This window comes from Mus musculus, chromosome 7 (assembly GCF_000001635.26).
Source record: "Mus musculus strain C57BL/6J chromosome 7, GRCm38.p6 C57BL/6J".
Lineage (NCBI taxonomy): Eukaryota > Metazoa > Chordata > Mammalia > Rodentia > Muridae > Mus > Mus musculus.
This window is the reverse complement of record NC_000073.6, coordinates 99,076,998-99,091,957: the sequence shown is the minus strand read 5'-3', so window position 1 is coordinate 99,091,957 and position 14,960 is coordinate 99,076,998. Positions and strand designations below refer to the sequence as shown.

Genomic DNA, 14,960 nt, shown 5'->3' with positions numbered 1-14,960 from the left:
ATTCTTTTTTTAGTTCTTAGAGAGAATGGAATTCCTGATTTGAGAACTTAACTTCTATCTTCAGAATAAGCATTTAGTAAAAAATTTTTAAGCATTGCTTTAGGCATAGTCCATACATTTCCCCTTGTGTTTTTACTCAGTTCCAAATACTTTCAAATGTATCTTTTTTATTCTTTGAGCATAATAGTATGCTAGTAACTTTTAAATATTTGTGGATTTTCTGGACATCTTCCTGTGGGTGATACCTACTTTCATTCTATTGAGTTTAGGAAAAGTCATTTCTGTGGTTTCATTGCTTTGAACTGTCTTTCTTAAGGCTCATTTTACGGCCCCAGATAGTCAATGCACAGTGGTAAATGCTCCATGAGTGTGTCGTGTGAACTCTGCTGTCAATCAGCAAATAGAATTCTTCATTCATAGTTAGGTGATGTTGGTCTCAAGTAAATCTGGAAGAAAGAGTTTGAGTCAACCAGAGAAGAGAAGTTGAGAGTGGGCCCAGAAGTTGATTTCTTCATTTTGAGCTGAGGAAATCAGAAGAAGTGGGGGAATTTGAAGCATTTGTTGATAGTGCTGGCACAGGGCATGCAGCACCCTGACGTGTGATGGCCGAGTCCTCATGCTTGGAGCTGAATGGGTGAAGCCTGGTGGCTGTATCCTCTTCCCCTTCCCGACACGCACACGCACACAATGCTCAGGGCCTTTCCTCAGTGCTGTGAGAAACAGAAGCACAGACACAGCAAGTGACTTATAAAGATATAGAAGTGCAGCTTTGGGGTAGATTATTAATTATTAATAATTAATAAACACAGTTCTTGTCTATTTTTTTCATGTGATCATCCCAGCACAGCTGAGTCAATTAAAGAGGAAGAATGAGACACACACTTCTCTCCGTGATCTAAGAGCTCTGTGATGTTTCATAATGTGTGCTCTGTCCTGTAGCCTGTTTTATTCAGTGTATTTTTCTTTCTTTTTTTTCTTTTTTTACATTTCAATTTTTTTCTTTAAAAGGAGTGAATTGTGTACAGGAGGGTTAAATGCTTTATAGACAAGAAAAAAAAACTGTGCTAGAACCAACTTATCCATCATCATCATCATCTTCATCTTTGTCTTCCTCTTTTCCCTCCTCTTCCTTATCCTCTTCATCCTTCTAATCATCTTCCTCTTCCTTCTTTATTTTGCTCTTTTCAGCCTTGAAACACCCCCCCCCCCCTTTCGCTGCATCAGGTTTTCCTTTAGCTCTGTAGGCAGCAATAGCCTTCTTGTACTTCTCCTTCAGCTTGGCAGCCTTCTTCTCATAGGGTTGCTTGTCATTCACTGCAGTGTTGTTCCACATCTCTCCTAGTTTCTTTGCAACATCACCAATGGATAAGCCACGATGCTTGCCTTTGATTTTGGGGCAGTACTCAGAACAGAACAAGAAGAAGGCCGAAGGAGGCCTCTTGGGTGCATTGGGGTCCTTGAACTTCTTTTTGGTCTCCCCTTTAGTGGGGATGTAGGTTTTCATTTTTCTTTTATAACGAGCCTTGTCAGCCTTTGCCATATCTTCAAATTTCCCTTTTTCTTTAGCAGACATGGTCTTCCACCTCTCTGAGCACTTCTTGGAGAACTCTGAGAAGTTGACAGAAGCATCCGGGTGCTTCTTCTTGTGCTCCTCCCAGCAGGTTTGCACAAAGAATGCTTATGAGGACATCTTGCCTCTTGGCTTCTTAGGATCTCCTTTCCCCATGTTTAGTTGATTTTCCTCCCCGAGGTACAGAGTTGCCCAGTGCCTGTCCATCAGTGTATTTTTTTATTAGTCAAAAACAGATAGATTGCTCTGAGATTTATAATCCCTGATCTCCAATACATCAGTAGACAATGTGGTTGTTTTTTGGTTTCACTTCTCCAGACAGTTTCCCATGCAGCTATGTCCTTCTGTCTTTTGGACACTCTTCAGAGCAGGGCTTCTCCACCTCACAGAGGTGGGAACTAACTAAAGTGCATGCTGCTGCAGGCAATTGGCTGCAGGGTTGGGAGTGTGTGCCATTACAAGCGATTGGCTGCAGGGTTGGAAGCATGCTGGGCACCTGGCTGCAAAAACTAGCTGCCTTTGATGTTGCCGCAGACCTGGGCCGCTGCCTTTTTAGCTCATATCTAATTTTCCAGTGAACTAATTCAGTGGCCAGCTTTGCATATCATACACTTTGGAAAACTGCTTCACGTAGATGTATTTCTCTCCATGCTTTCTCTCCCCTTTAGTGACAGTCATATTTTTCTTTCAGTTTAAAAAGTAATAGTTGTTTTTGGGCCAGTGAGATCACTTCCCGGCTACAGTTGCTAACATTTTGATGAGCATAATTTTAGTCTTCTCTCTTCAGGTACATATATTTCTAAGGTTTCAGACCCATCTAATCTTGAAATGGATTTTTGAAACATTTTGCCTCAGAAGCAGAAAACTTCTTGTGAGCCGGGTGTGGTGACGCACGCCTTTGATCCCAGCACTTGGGAGGCAGAGGCAGGCGGATTTCTGAGTTCGAGGCCAGCCTGGTCTACAAAGTGAGTTCCAGGACAGCCAGGGCTACACAGAGAAACCCTGTCTTGAAAAACAAACAAACAAACAAACAAACAAACAAACAGAAAAAAAGAAAACTTCTTGCTTGACTTATGGTGGCCATTACACATTAGTGATTACAGAGCCATCTTTTCTGTTGCTGTGTTTGGTTCAGTAAGCAACCAGGTAAACGGGAAGTGTGTGGTTCATGGAAGGAGGGCAGTAGAGGCCGGTGCTCACAGGGGCTATCTGCTGATGGGTGGCACTGGCTGTTCCGGATCTTGCTGAGGCGTTCCTCACGGGAAGCCCGTGTTTTTACCCTTTTGTAACTCTTCACTTGAATTCCTCATTTCAAAAGCAGAGCCTTTTTTTTTTTTTAACCACAATTCTTTCTGATGAAATGGGTGTTCATTTCATAGTTGAGTATTATTTTAGATCTCAGTTCTTCTTCCCTCCTCTCCCCATGTGTTTTTTGAGACAGGGTCTTAACTATGAAGCATGGGCTGGTCTAAACTTACGGTCTTCCTGCCTTTTCTCCCCTCCCACCAAGTAAGGGTTACAGGTCTGTGCCACTGTGTCTCACTACTTCTTTATTTTTTTTAAAAAAGAGATTTATTTTTATTTTATGTGTATGGGTGTTTTGACTGTTGTGTGTCTGTACACTGTGTGTGTATTGTGCTCCTGGAGGGCAGAAGGAGGTTGGGTTCTCCGGGATGATAGCTATAGCCAGTCACCTTACATGGGTCATGCCAATGGAATCCTGGTGCTCTGGAAGAGCAGCCAGTGCTCTTAAGCCCAGAGCCGTCTCCAGTCCCTGTTTTTTAATCCTTCCAAGTTGTATTTTTCCGGTCTTGCAGGTGAAGTTGGGTCAGCACAGGGCAGTTGATCCCAAAAAGACCAGAAAGTAGAAGCTAATCTGATGTCATAATTTTAAAGCATTTGTAGAGTTTTTTTATTTTTAATTTTTTTAGTGGTTTGCTGCTGTCCTTCAGGCATAACTGTTCCATCACAAGTTAACAATGTTGGTGACAATCACTAATGGCTCCAATAGCCTCACGTGGTGTTTGTGAGGCTTTTGACTAAAGCTGGATGGACTGTCCTCTCTGTCACTCACTGGCCTTTGAGACCTGATTTCTTTGCTGCCCCTTTTGTTTAGGTGGAGCCGGCCTGTTCGTTGGCATGGAAATTTCAGCTGTTATGCTCTGACATCTGGAATAAGATCAACTAATAGTATGTTTTCCTCCTTCCTTAGATCCATGCCCGCAACCAGAATGAAATCATTTTTGGGCTGAATGATGGCTACTACGGTGCTCCCTGTGAACACAAGGTAAGAGGGGTCTCCGAGTGCTCTGAGTTTTGGTTAGTACAGGGCCTGTGCACCCGGGAAGCTGGACTCCCGAGAAGAGCTGAGCAGTCAGAATCGTGTTGTAAGTGTCCCTTTGAGTCTGCTCTTCGGGGTGGTGTGGAGGAATGCCTTCCGCAGTGAGAACGAGTTTCGCAGGACACACAAGCACGCTGAGAAGTCGGTACTAAATCCTGATCATGTTTTCTCAAAGGGAAACCTGAGCTAGCTGGTTTCTGCATAATTCCTGGGGGATTAAGAGAGTGGTGAGCTGGGCATGGTGGCATAGGCTTGCAGTCCTAGCCACTTAGAAGGCTGTGTGTAGCAGGAGGACTAAAGGTCAGATACTGCCCAGGTTCAGAGTGAGTTCAAGGCCAGCCTAGGAAGCTGAGTTAGGCCCTGTCTCAGAATGAAAAGAGGCTGGGTGTGTTGCTCAGCAGTGGGGCTTTACCACCGTGCTGGAAGCCCAGGTTCAATCTTCAGTCCTGCCCTCCCCCCAAAATAGGCAAGGTGACTTTTGTCTAAATGGAAGAGTTTAATGGAAATGTTCAGTTGTGTTTATCATTCTCAGTAAGCCTAAGAAACCCAAATTGTGCTGGACATAGTCGCATATGCTATTAATCCCAGCAAGTGGGAAGCAGAGGCAGGTGTATCCTTGTGAGTTTGAGGCTAGCCTGGTCTACATAGAGAGTTCCAGATCAGCCTGATGTATACAGTGAGATCCAGCCTCAAAAGAGAGAAAGAAAGGAACTGAAACTGAAGCTGTTTCGTAGCCATTGCTGTCTCTGCATCTAAAGGTGATGAGAGGAAGGCGAGGCAGAGCCCCGTTTGTTCTTAGCCGGGAGCTTCTGTGAGCAGCATCCTTGTGGCGGGGACTCAGCATCTGCCTCCTGTTTACACTCACCACAAACCACTGTGGTGGTGGCTTTGTTCTCCATCTCACAGTACAGGCAGGAACTGACTGGGAGGATGCACTCCATAGGGTCTAGAGAGCGGCTGAGCTGAGATGTTAGTTATGTGCCCAAGGCTGCTTCCCCCACTCTGACAACTTTTACCAAAAACCAAACCAACCAACCAACCAAACCAAAACAGTCCTCCCCCAGCCTTTTGTAAACTCTTCACATTGCTTTTGCTCAGAAATTGTTGCTCATAATCTCTGCTGTGAGGATGTCACACTCGGATGCCCTGTCTGTCATTCCTGAGTGCCTGCCCAGGGTTGGCTCCTGTGTTCAGTGCTGAGCACAGTGGTGAAGGAGGGCTGGGGGCAGACACACCCCTCCCTTCCAGCTGTTTGGCTAAGACAGGAGGATGGCCTGTCCTGGTCCCCAGAGGAGGGATTTGGTTGCTAACGTTGTAATCCAGGTTCTGAATAGAAGACAGTATGTGAAAGGTGTGGGCGCTGAATGGAGAGAGCTTTCCAGGGGAGGAGGCTGAGCTTGAAAGGCCACAGAGTAGAAAGGGCACAAGGTGAGTCTGAGGGACAGAAGGGAGGTGAGAGTAGCCCCAGGCCAGCCCATGGGGAGTTTCGAGATTTTATCCACAGGACAGAGGCGTGTGCTCTAACCAGATTTATGTAATAGTTTAGCTCTGGCTTATTTTAAAGAGCAAGAGTGACTGTGGAGAGACAGTGAGAAGGACCTTGCAGTGCCATGGACAAGAGATGACAGTTTGGCATGGACCATAGCAGGGTAGGGAAGACAGATGACATCCAGGCCCAGGCACGTGCTAGGCAAGCTCTTTACCACTGAGCCACACACCCAGCTAGGAAGGCGACAGAGTTGGGGTTTTAGGAGAGAAAATCACTAGGATTTGTTGTGGTTTGCATTTGAGATAAAAGGAAAAAAGAGATGTCAAGGGTGATTTTGGATTTCTGGTTTAAAGTAACTGGATAGATGAAAGATGATAGCCACAGGAAGCTTAGCGACAAGGCGGGGTGGGCAGGGAGGAAGAGCACAGATCCTGAGGTAAGATGGCCACAGGCATGTGCAGTGTCTTTAAACCCCTGTGTTGACGACAAGTAGCCATCTGAATTCCTGAACCTGGAGAGAAATGAACTATAAACATGGGGCGATGACAAAGCCTCTGAAGTCATGTGAGACACAGGCTGGCAACATGCTGTTCAGTAGAGAAGGACTGAGTAGCCCAGGCTGGAGAAGAAGCAGGCAGTGGTGTGACCAAGAAGCAGTAGAGCACGTGCTGCTGGGTCTGGGGCCCAGCGTCTCTGCTTTCTTCTCTCCCATCTCGGTAAACTGTGGGCTTGGCTGGTCCTGTTGCTTTGTTTTTTAAGGAGATGCAGTGGTCAAGTAAACCAAGAACAGAAAAATTGCGTTGTGTACTTTAGCAAGTGGATTTATGCTAGGTGGTGTCTTTAGAACATCCAACTCCGGAAGTCTTCCCTTTGTGTCCCAGCTTCATCTTCTGAGTTCCTGGAGTCCTTGAACATCTTCCAGATCTCCTCTGCCAGATGCACTGCTCTGTCCAGTGGCCTGCCCTTCTTCCCTCTGTAGGCTTTGTGGGGTCAGACTGACATGAGCAATGCTGACCTTCCCTCACCCACCCTCCCCAAACTCCCTGCCACAATGCTTGGGACATGGTATTTACTTAGTAAAAACATTTGGGATTAAGTCAGAGACTTGTGAGGCTGCCATTGCTGGGCTGTTTGCCATTGCCAAGGCTGGCTGTCCTGGTGTGGGAGGGAGGGTGACTCACTCTGCAGCCGGTCCCTGACTCTACATCTGGTAGAGTCTTGCAGTCAGAGGCAATGGTAGCATTCAGAGCCAATGTCTGCCCGCCATTGTAGTTAAAACCCCAAGAACCCCACGGCTAGAGACTCACAGTTGGTGACCGTTGGTGTAAGCACCAGTACCCGGCTTCTCTGTCTACTTGTGAACAAGTAGAAAGTTTTGAACAAGTTTTGAACAAGTTCAGACAAGATGGGTGACAGGAAAATGGAGTTCAGAAGGTGGCTTGAGAACAGATAAAACTGACTGGCAAACATTGTTTAACTTTGACTAAAAGCTCGCCATGACTAAAAAGGCTTGTGTGCATTTCCTCTTGACCTGATCCTCTTCCCTCCAAAATAACAGAGCAAATGGAAATGAAGTCGTCCCATTATAGACAAAGCCTAGTCCTCCAAGCCAAGCAGTGTTGTGTGTTGGCATAGACAGTTCCTCATGATGTAGCATCTGGGAGGAGCTGAGCCACGCATGCCCAGCCTTCAGAGCTCATGGATAAGCCACCTAGAGCTGCTGAGGAGGAGAAAGCTACAGCCCAGAGGGATTTGAGAGGGTCTTTCAAGATGGGGTCTGGGAATTTTTTTTTCCTTTGTGGAAGCTTGGGAACGTGGAATGAATAGTTAACCCTAACAGTAGTAGCAATAACTAATATTTAGTGAGCGCTTAATAACTAATATTTAGTGAGTACCTAATTTACTACCAGGTAGCAAACACTTTCCATCTTTACTGTGTTTTAACTCCACAGTTGTTTGTCTATAGAAAAGAAACTGGTACAGAGAGATTTAGTAATTTTCCTAAGATTGCACAGCAGACAAATAGCCAGAGCCGGGATTCAGACCCAGATGGTTAGGAAATGTTTATCAAGTATGTGCTTGTTATGTGTGCTACATTTTATTCCGTAGTCCTCCAGTTAATTAGCTTTGTCAGTTTAGAATTCTTTAGCAACTTTCAACAGAACTCTTGCAATATCAGCTGACACTTAAAAGCATTATCTGAAAAGACTTATCTGTATTACTTGTGCTCTTGTGTCTGTGTGTATGGTTACAGGTGCCTACAGAGGCTGTGTGTGTGTGTGTGTGTGTGTGTATGTACATGTACAGGTCCCTACAGAGAATATGTATGTATGTGCCAATGCAGGAGCCTGCAGAGAGTGGCTGTGCCATGGCTCCCTGGAGCCAGAGTTGCAGGTGGTGTGAGCTGCATGCTGGAGGTGCTGGACACTGAACTCTGGTCTTCAGCAAGAGCAGTGCCGAGTGATTGCTTTTAACCACCGGTACATTTCCTCAGCAACAAAAAGCGTGGTTCTTTGTGACTATTGGTGAATATATTAAGACTGTCTCTGGGGGCTGGTGAGGTGGCTCAGCGGTTAAGAGCACTGACTGCTAAAGGTCCCGAGTTCAAATCCCAGCAACCACATGGTGACTCACAACTATCCATAATGAGATCTGATACCCTCTTCTGGTGTGTCTGAAGACAGCTACAGTGTCCTTACATATAATAAATCTTAAAAAAAAAAAAGAAAAGACTGTCTCTGGGTTGGAGAGATGGCTCAGCAGTTTAGAGTATTGGCTGCTCTTCCAGAGGTCCTGAGTTTAATTCCAGCAATCACATGTTGGCTTACTGCCATCTATAATGGTATCTGATGCCCTCTTCTGTCATGCAGGCATACATGCAAATAGAGCACTCATATACAGAAATACATCTTTAATAAAAAATCTAGATTAAAATAAATGGGCCTGGTGAGATGGCTCAGCGGTTAAGAGCACTGACTACTCTTCCAAAGATCCTGAGTTCAAATCCCAGCAACCACATGGTGGCTTACAACCATCCATAATGAGAGCTGATGCCCTCTTCTGGTACGTCTGAAGACAGCTACAGTATACTTAGATATAATAAAAAATAAATCTTAAAAATGTCTCCTATACCAAACAAAAAGCAAGTCAAAGAAATGTAGACAATCAAACATAGTAATGAACATTCTGGCATAGGAATTGAAGTGTAGGGAAGTGGCTGAGCGAGCACTCCCGGCTGAGATAGAGACAAATGGATGTGGAAAAGAAACTTCAGAACTTTAGAATAAACTTGAAGGGGGAAACTTGAAGCTACCAGGGAGAAGAGCTTTCCTTACTAAAGAGAGTAAAGTTGGACCCTCATCACCTGCAGCAGGTGCTAGAAGTCTTAACTGGAAAGCGCTGGCTGTCACCCACTAGTGAGCAGCCTTGCCTCTAGCACTGTTTCAGGCAAAAGGGCATAACAGCTACATTTAATTTCTAAGTTGAGCTTTACAGCTCACAGACATTTCACCAACAGGGAATGACCTGAAAGGGATGATGTGCGATGTAAGAGAACGTAGACTGTAAATGGTCCAGACAGAAGGGGTTTAACTGCTGACAAAAGCAAGTACGTGATAAACTAGTACTTTTTGGCTGTTGTGATGAGATATCTGAGAAGAGAGATTGAAGAGAGGCAGGTTTATTTTAGCTCACAGTTTGAAGGGATACAGTTGATCTGGACAGGAAGGCGTGGCTGCAGGATCAGGATGCATCAGTTACATTGTATCCACTGTCAGAAAGTAGAGCAAGTGCTGGCCCTGAGCTTATTCCCGTGGAGAGTCCAGCCCACCTGATGTTATACTCCCTCCCCCACCCCCCACCCCCCACCCCCACCCCCACACCCCTCACCTCTCATTTCAGCCACACGGTTTCTCTTTAATGGTGCTAATCTCTTCAATACTTCAAGCTGCTTTCACTGAACTCTTCTTGCTTCCAACTGTAAATCTGACGAGGCTGTTCCTCAGACTTTCTGCTCTGCGAACCTGACTGAGAGCAGTGAGCAGAAACCACACCATACATACCCTGGTCCTGATGGGGTCCATTTTGTGAGCATCATCCCCACTGTCCATGCTTCTTATGGTTTCCACACTCCCATCAGAACAGCCCATTAAGTTATTTTAGCATTGTAGAGTTTCTTTCATCCAAAGCTCCAAACTCTTCTACATCCTACCATAACCCAGTTCCAAAGGCCCCGAAAGCCAAGCTATCAGGTAGTCAGCAGCAGCCTCTCTCCCGGTACCCTTCCATACTGGCCTGGCTACATTTCCTTTTGCTGTGACAGAGCACCTGGCAGAAAGCAACTCTAGGAGGGGGCAGGTACTTGGTCTGAGGAGATTCACTCCATCATGGAGGGGAGGGCATGGCCGCAGCACAGTGAGGTAATGAGTCAGGAGGCAGAGAGAGAGGGATGTGAGTGTGAGAAGCTCGGCTTGCGTACACTTCCCCCCTTTTATTATCTAGTCGGAGACCTCAGTCCTTGAAGTGGTGCTGCCCACAATGGGCAGTGGATATTTTCATCCTCAGCTAAGTCTCTGGAAACACTGTCGCAGGCAAGTCCAGTCCAGTGACAGTGATTGATCCCACAGTGAGTTTATGTGTTATAAGAGATCAAATCAGGTGGTGGCAGTGCACTTGAGAGGCAGAGGCAGGAGCATCTCTGAGTTTGAGGCCAGCCTTGTCTAGGGCAAGTTCCAGGATAGCTAGGGTTGCACAAAGAAACAACAACAACAACAACAACAACAAAACAAATAAACAAAATCAAAGTAGACTATTGTTACTCAGAATGTGCTCTTCCCACTCTGACCAGTCTGCCTTCAGTTTGTGGGTGTGCTGAGGAGAAACTTTTACAAAATTTTATAAAATTTTTTATTATCATTGTGACATTTTTAAGGGATGCTCTTTGAAAGTATCAGATCTCAGTGGCTGGAATGAAGAACTTCAGCAATGGCTGCTTCCCCAGAGGGGTTGAAATGTCACAGAAGTGATGTGTGGTGTCGATTGAGATTGTCTGTTTGACAGGAGGTTACAGATATTAAACAGCTGTAGGATTTAGTAGAAAAACTTGAATTCTAGTCAGCCATGGTGGCAAATAGAGGCAAGGAGATTAAGAAGGAGTTCAAAGTTAGCCTCTGCTACATAGAAAGTTTGAGGCCAGCCTGAGCTACATGACACTCTCTATCTAAAAACAAAAAATAAAGCACACCTATGTGTACATGTTCAGAATTAAAGAATTCCTGGTAATTGCTAGAGGTTTCTGATTAGCGAAGGGAAATAGAGGGCTGGAAAGACTTAAGGAAAAAAAAACGCTTTGTCCACATGGTTTCACATGGTAGTGTTAAATGTGATGGAGTGAGACGGCAGCAGTGTGTCCACATTTGTGGCCCAGGTAGTTGTGAGTGACGGTGAGACGTTTAATCTTGAAGGTTACAGGGCTTTGAGAACGGCACATTTCTAAGAACATGAATTCTGGACCAGAGTTTCTAGAGTCCTGGTGCAGCCTTTGCTGTCTGCCACAGCATTGTCCACTCTACCTTCCAGTGTGGTGTGCACAACTCACTGTGTGTGTGCGTAGGGGGAAGTCTTTGAAAAGCACACACCAGGACTCGTGATCCAGTGTTCAGTCCCTTGCTTAATCGTCTGCTGGCATCATTGAGGACTCCTTTATTCTAATTAACTTGGTGTAATAAAATTTCATATTAATTTTATGTAATACAGTTTCATTGACTTGGCAAGTGTGTCTTTGAGTGACTTAAATCTTTATCTACTCTCCCCTTCATCTCTGTTCACTACCCCAGCATTGAGCACCTACTGCATACCTATTAAACTAAGAATGGTGAGACTAAAGAATGTAAAATACAGAAGAACAGTCATTTTGTCTGTGTGTGTGTGTGTTAAAGAGGAAAGGCAGTATGTATGTATTCCAGACCACGGTCTTCACTGAGTTGATTAAAAGGTTATCTTGGATGGTGAGTTGCATGGGTTCTGCAGTGATGTAGGTGAACTTTGAACAAACGTTGGAGACCCCAGAGACACTGGTAGCTTGAGGGCTGTGCCTGGGGGAATGGCTGCTGGATGGGATCAGGAGGTTGGGAGATAAAATCGGCTTTGCAGTCTGCTTACAGCCTTTCAGGACTTTTCCTGTAACGTGTGCAGGTCGGCTCCCTGGCCTGGGTTTCTTTTTGGCAACCGCTCTTCTGGGAGGCTGCTGGCTGCCATCTTGGGTAACTGGGAAGTCAATAAGAAACACCAGCTTCAGAGTCAGGCTGCTCTGGATTTCACCTTGAGTTGACTGCTGCTTACTGAGGGGGCCCTGGGAAAACTGGCTCTGTTTCTCATGCGTAAGTGCAGGAAACCAACTGTACCTCAGCCCTCAGCTGGCTGGGGTTAAATTAAACATGAGAGTTGTGTATATGAGGAGGCTGGCATGTATGCAGAGTTCAGCAACCAATGGGAATGATGCTCACTAGGTAGGATCTGAACCCCACAGAGAGTGTGCACACCTCGAGTGCTCACCACTGTACTGGCACGGTGCTCCCAGCCCAGGCCTGCCATGCTTGGGCAGAGAATGCTGGTGTAGCAGCTTTGTTTAGGACTATCATAGCTTGGGAATTAAAATTTTGAGAGGGAGGTATCTCCTTCAGTCTAACTCTCCTGTCTTAACCTTGTGGTATTTAGTTTTATACAACTTACCCTGGTGGGACACTTAAATTATCTGACAGATTGTAAAAAATTTAGACTGCAGAATTTTCTTTTCATGCCAAAAACTGCAAAAGCAATGTCCAGAGGGATCCAGTAGGTGGCGCTGCTTTCTCACTTTAGTGAAAAGAAAATTGGACCAGGAATGGAATTCAAGTCAAAATGTTCAACATTTTTCAAATGAAAGAAACAGATTGAAATCACAACTTGCTGAGTTTCACACATGTAATCACGTAAATGGTCATCTCGAGTAGATGGTGAGGCTGACAATGGCTGAGGGACAGAGGGACGAGAGCAAGCTTCCCATCTGTTTTGAGTCCTGGTCCTACACCTTTGAAATGTAGGTGCTCTGACTTACAGCCCAGCTTTGGACAATGCTTATTAACCAATCACTTAGCCTCTTAGTGTTAGCTGCCGCATCTTGAAAGTCAAGAAATTCTAGTTTGCTCCAGGGAGCCAGGCATGGCTGCATGCACCTGTGGTCTCAGAAGTTGAGAGGCCAAGGCAGGAGGTACTCAAACTCAAAGCCAACATGGGCTTCATCATAAGATCTTGCCTTAAAAAAAGAAAAAAAGGAAAAAAAAAGCATGAACTATTGGAATTTTCTAGCCCAGTGCCTCCATTTCATAAATAAAGAAACGGAGGCTCAGGAGCCTTCTGGCCTCTCAGGCTTGCATGTAAGTTAGTGCCATGCTGTAGATGATAGCTGAGCACAGCTGTAATTACATATGATCAGCACAGCTGTAGATAGTGTACTAGAACCACTGTATACGTCAGCCTGTAAGGACTTCTCTGAGTAATCTCAGCCCATCTTTACAGCAGTCACAGAGAAGGCAGGGCAGGGCAGGTCTGCTTCGGGCTATGTGCATTTGAAACACAGAGGTCAGCTGACTTTCTATACCTGTGACTCACCCATCTCTATGCAGGATTGACGCTTGTGTTCTTCACTTTAGAAGCCTCTGGACAGACAGACAGACCACCGTGGGCAACCGGGCCAGCTTGTTATAATCTTTTGGAGGGTCTGTCCCCCTTTTTAGGGTACACAACAATCCTAATGCCTGTCTCTGATGCCAGGGTCAGGCGCCTGCGCCTGCCAGGGATGCAGTAGGGAGCCGCCATGGGAAGGAAGAGCGGGCTGTGTGCTAGGATGAGGGCATGGTGGACATGGGAATCAGAGCGCGGCTCTACCTCCCTTTAGACTCCTTTCTTCATTCTGCTCTGTAACCTGGGGAAAGGTAGCGGCTATCCTTTTTACCTTTCCATTTCTTTTGGGGATTTCTAAAGTGCTGTATTTCCTTAGCTGTGAGGGGTGCTGGTGGTATCTTCTTTGCCTTACAGTCACTGAAGTAGACAGGGGTGGGGTGAGGTGTGAGGGGTGGCGCAGAACCTGGAAAAGTGAAGAGGTTTTATTTAATTGCCCTTCTAAGACTGACTGAGAGGTTGGACAGTGGCTGTTCGCTCTTGGTCATCCTGCACTGGGTCTAGCTTGATGGCAGAGAGCATCCTGCCCTGTAGTACACAGCAGAGCACTTAGAAGTTAGGATTTTTTAAGTTCAGCCTGTCTTTGATTGACACCGAGCTGGGCAGTAGATCATTTCTGCTCAGACTTTTAAACAGTTGGAAAACCTTTTCTTTTTTGTGAATATAAATGTTTTACCTGTATGTATGTAAGTGTACCACTTGGAATTTGAGTTATAGATGGTTATGAGCTACTGTGTGGGGGCTGGGAATTGAACCTGGTCTTCTGAAAGAGCAGTAAGATGCTCTCAGCTGCTGAGCTATCTCTTCAGTCCTGAAAAAGTGGAGAACTTTTCAAAGTTGTTCTTATATGTATCTCAGTCAGTCATCATTTGTGTCTCCAGTAAACAAGACAGGCTGGACAGATAGATAGTCAGGGCTGTCTGTTTGCTGCCTGTGTTATTCTAACACATCTTGGTATCTGACCTTGTAAACACCGGTGAGCTTGTTTCAGAACCATCCTTGGTCCACTACTGCATCAGGCAGGGGCGGGCCTTTGAAAACCTCCCATTGCCAGCCTCATTGCCAAGTCCTTTAAATGGCAGACATTATAGTAGATGCAGTGCGTATATTCATTTAATGTGGAGCAACTCCACGACACGGCCATTTTCAGTGGATGGGCAAAGCGCCTGGGAAGAAATCGTCAGGCTATGGACGCAGGATTGCACAGCCAGTAGGTAGGCAGCAGGCTTTTCATTTGAGCGCTGGTCTGACTCCCTTAGAAACTTGTATCTCTGAATTGGGCCACGTGGTGTCTGCATTCCCTCCCACTTGAGGTGGTGGGTCCCAGGCCTGTAGTTTCACATTCAATTAGAACTGTCCACTAGCAGTGCAGAGAGCTGGAGGAGAGCTCTCAGGCCAGTGGCTCGTTAGGCTGACGAGGTATTGCTAAAGCAGAGACGTGCTGGGAACTGAAGCCGTCACCCCGCCCAGACCCACTGACGTCACATCCATTAGTCACTGCATTTGGCCTCCCTCTGGCTCTCCCACTCCCCTTTCTTCTTGGATCAAATTAACTTTTTTGACAGATGTTTGGAAAATAGTCTTATCCTGTAATTTATATTTATAAATCCTTCTGCTACAGTGTGGTCCCCATTCTCCGCCTTCATTGAAGCCAGAAAATAACCTGGGAGAAGGCCTCGTTTCCTGTTATGAGTTTGGAGGCTCTTGTCTTCGTAGCATACTTTTTGAGCTTTTGAGAATTGTATGTAGCACCAGGAGGTGGGAAGCCAAGAGAGATGCTTCGGAGAGATGCTTTAGACTCTTCAGAGGTAAACACCATCAGCCTGAGGTTTGTCCTCCCCAGA

The 14,960-nt window shown here is 45.7% G+C and overlaps 1 protein-coding gene and 1 pseudogene across 3 annotated transcripts in view; one reads left to right on the top strand and one right to left on the bottom strand.

Moving 5' to 3' along the window:
- Positions 1–14,960, top strand: part of Uvrag (UV radiation resistance associated gene) — a 254,426-nt gene that overhangs the window by 49,210 nt on the left and 190,256 nt on the right. For all 3 annotated transcript variants that reach the window (XM_006508349.3, XM_030243116.1, NM_178635.3), the window contains one exon: positions 3,783–3,857. In XM_006508349.3, the coding sequence (XP_006508412.1) occupies positions 3,783–3,857 (75 nt within the window). The remainder of the gene's footprint in view (positions 1–3,782; positions 3,858–14,960) is intronic.
- On the bottom strand, positions 1,076–1,726 carry Gm33882 (annotated as a pseudogene).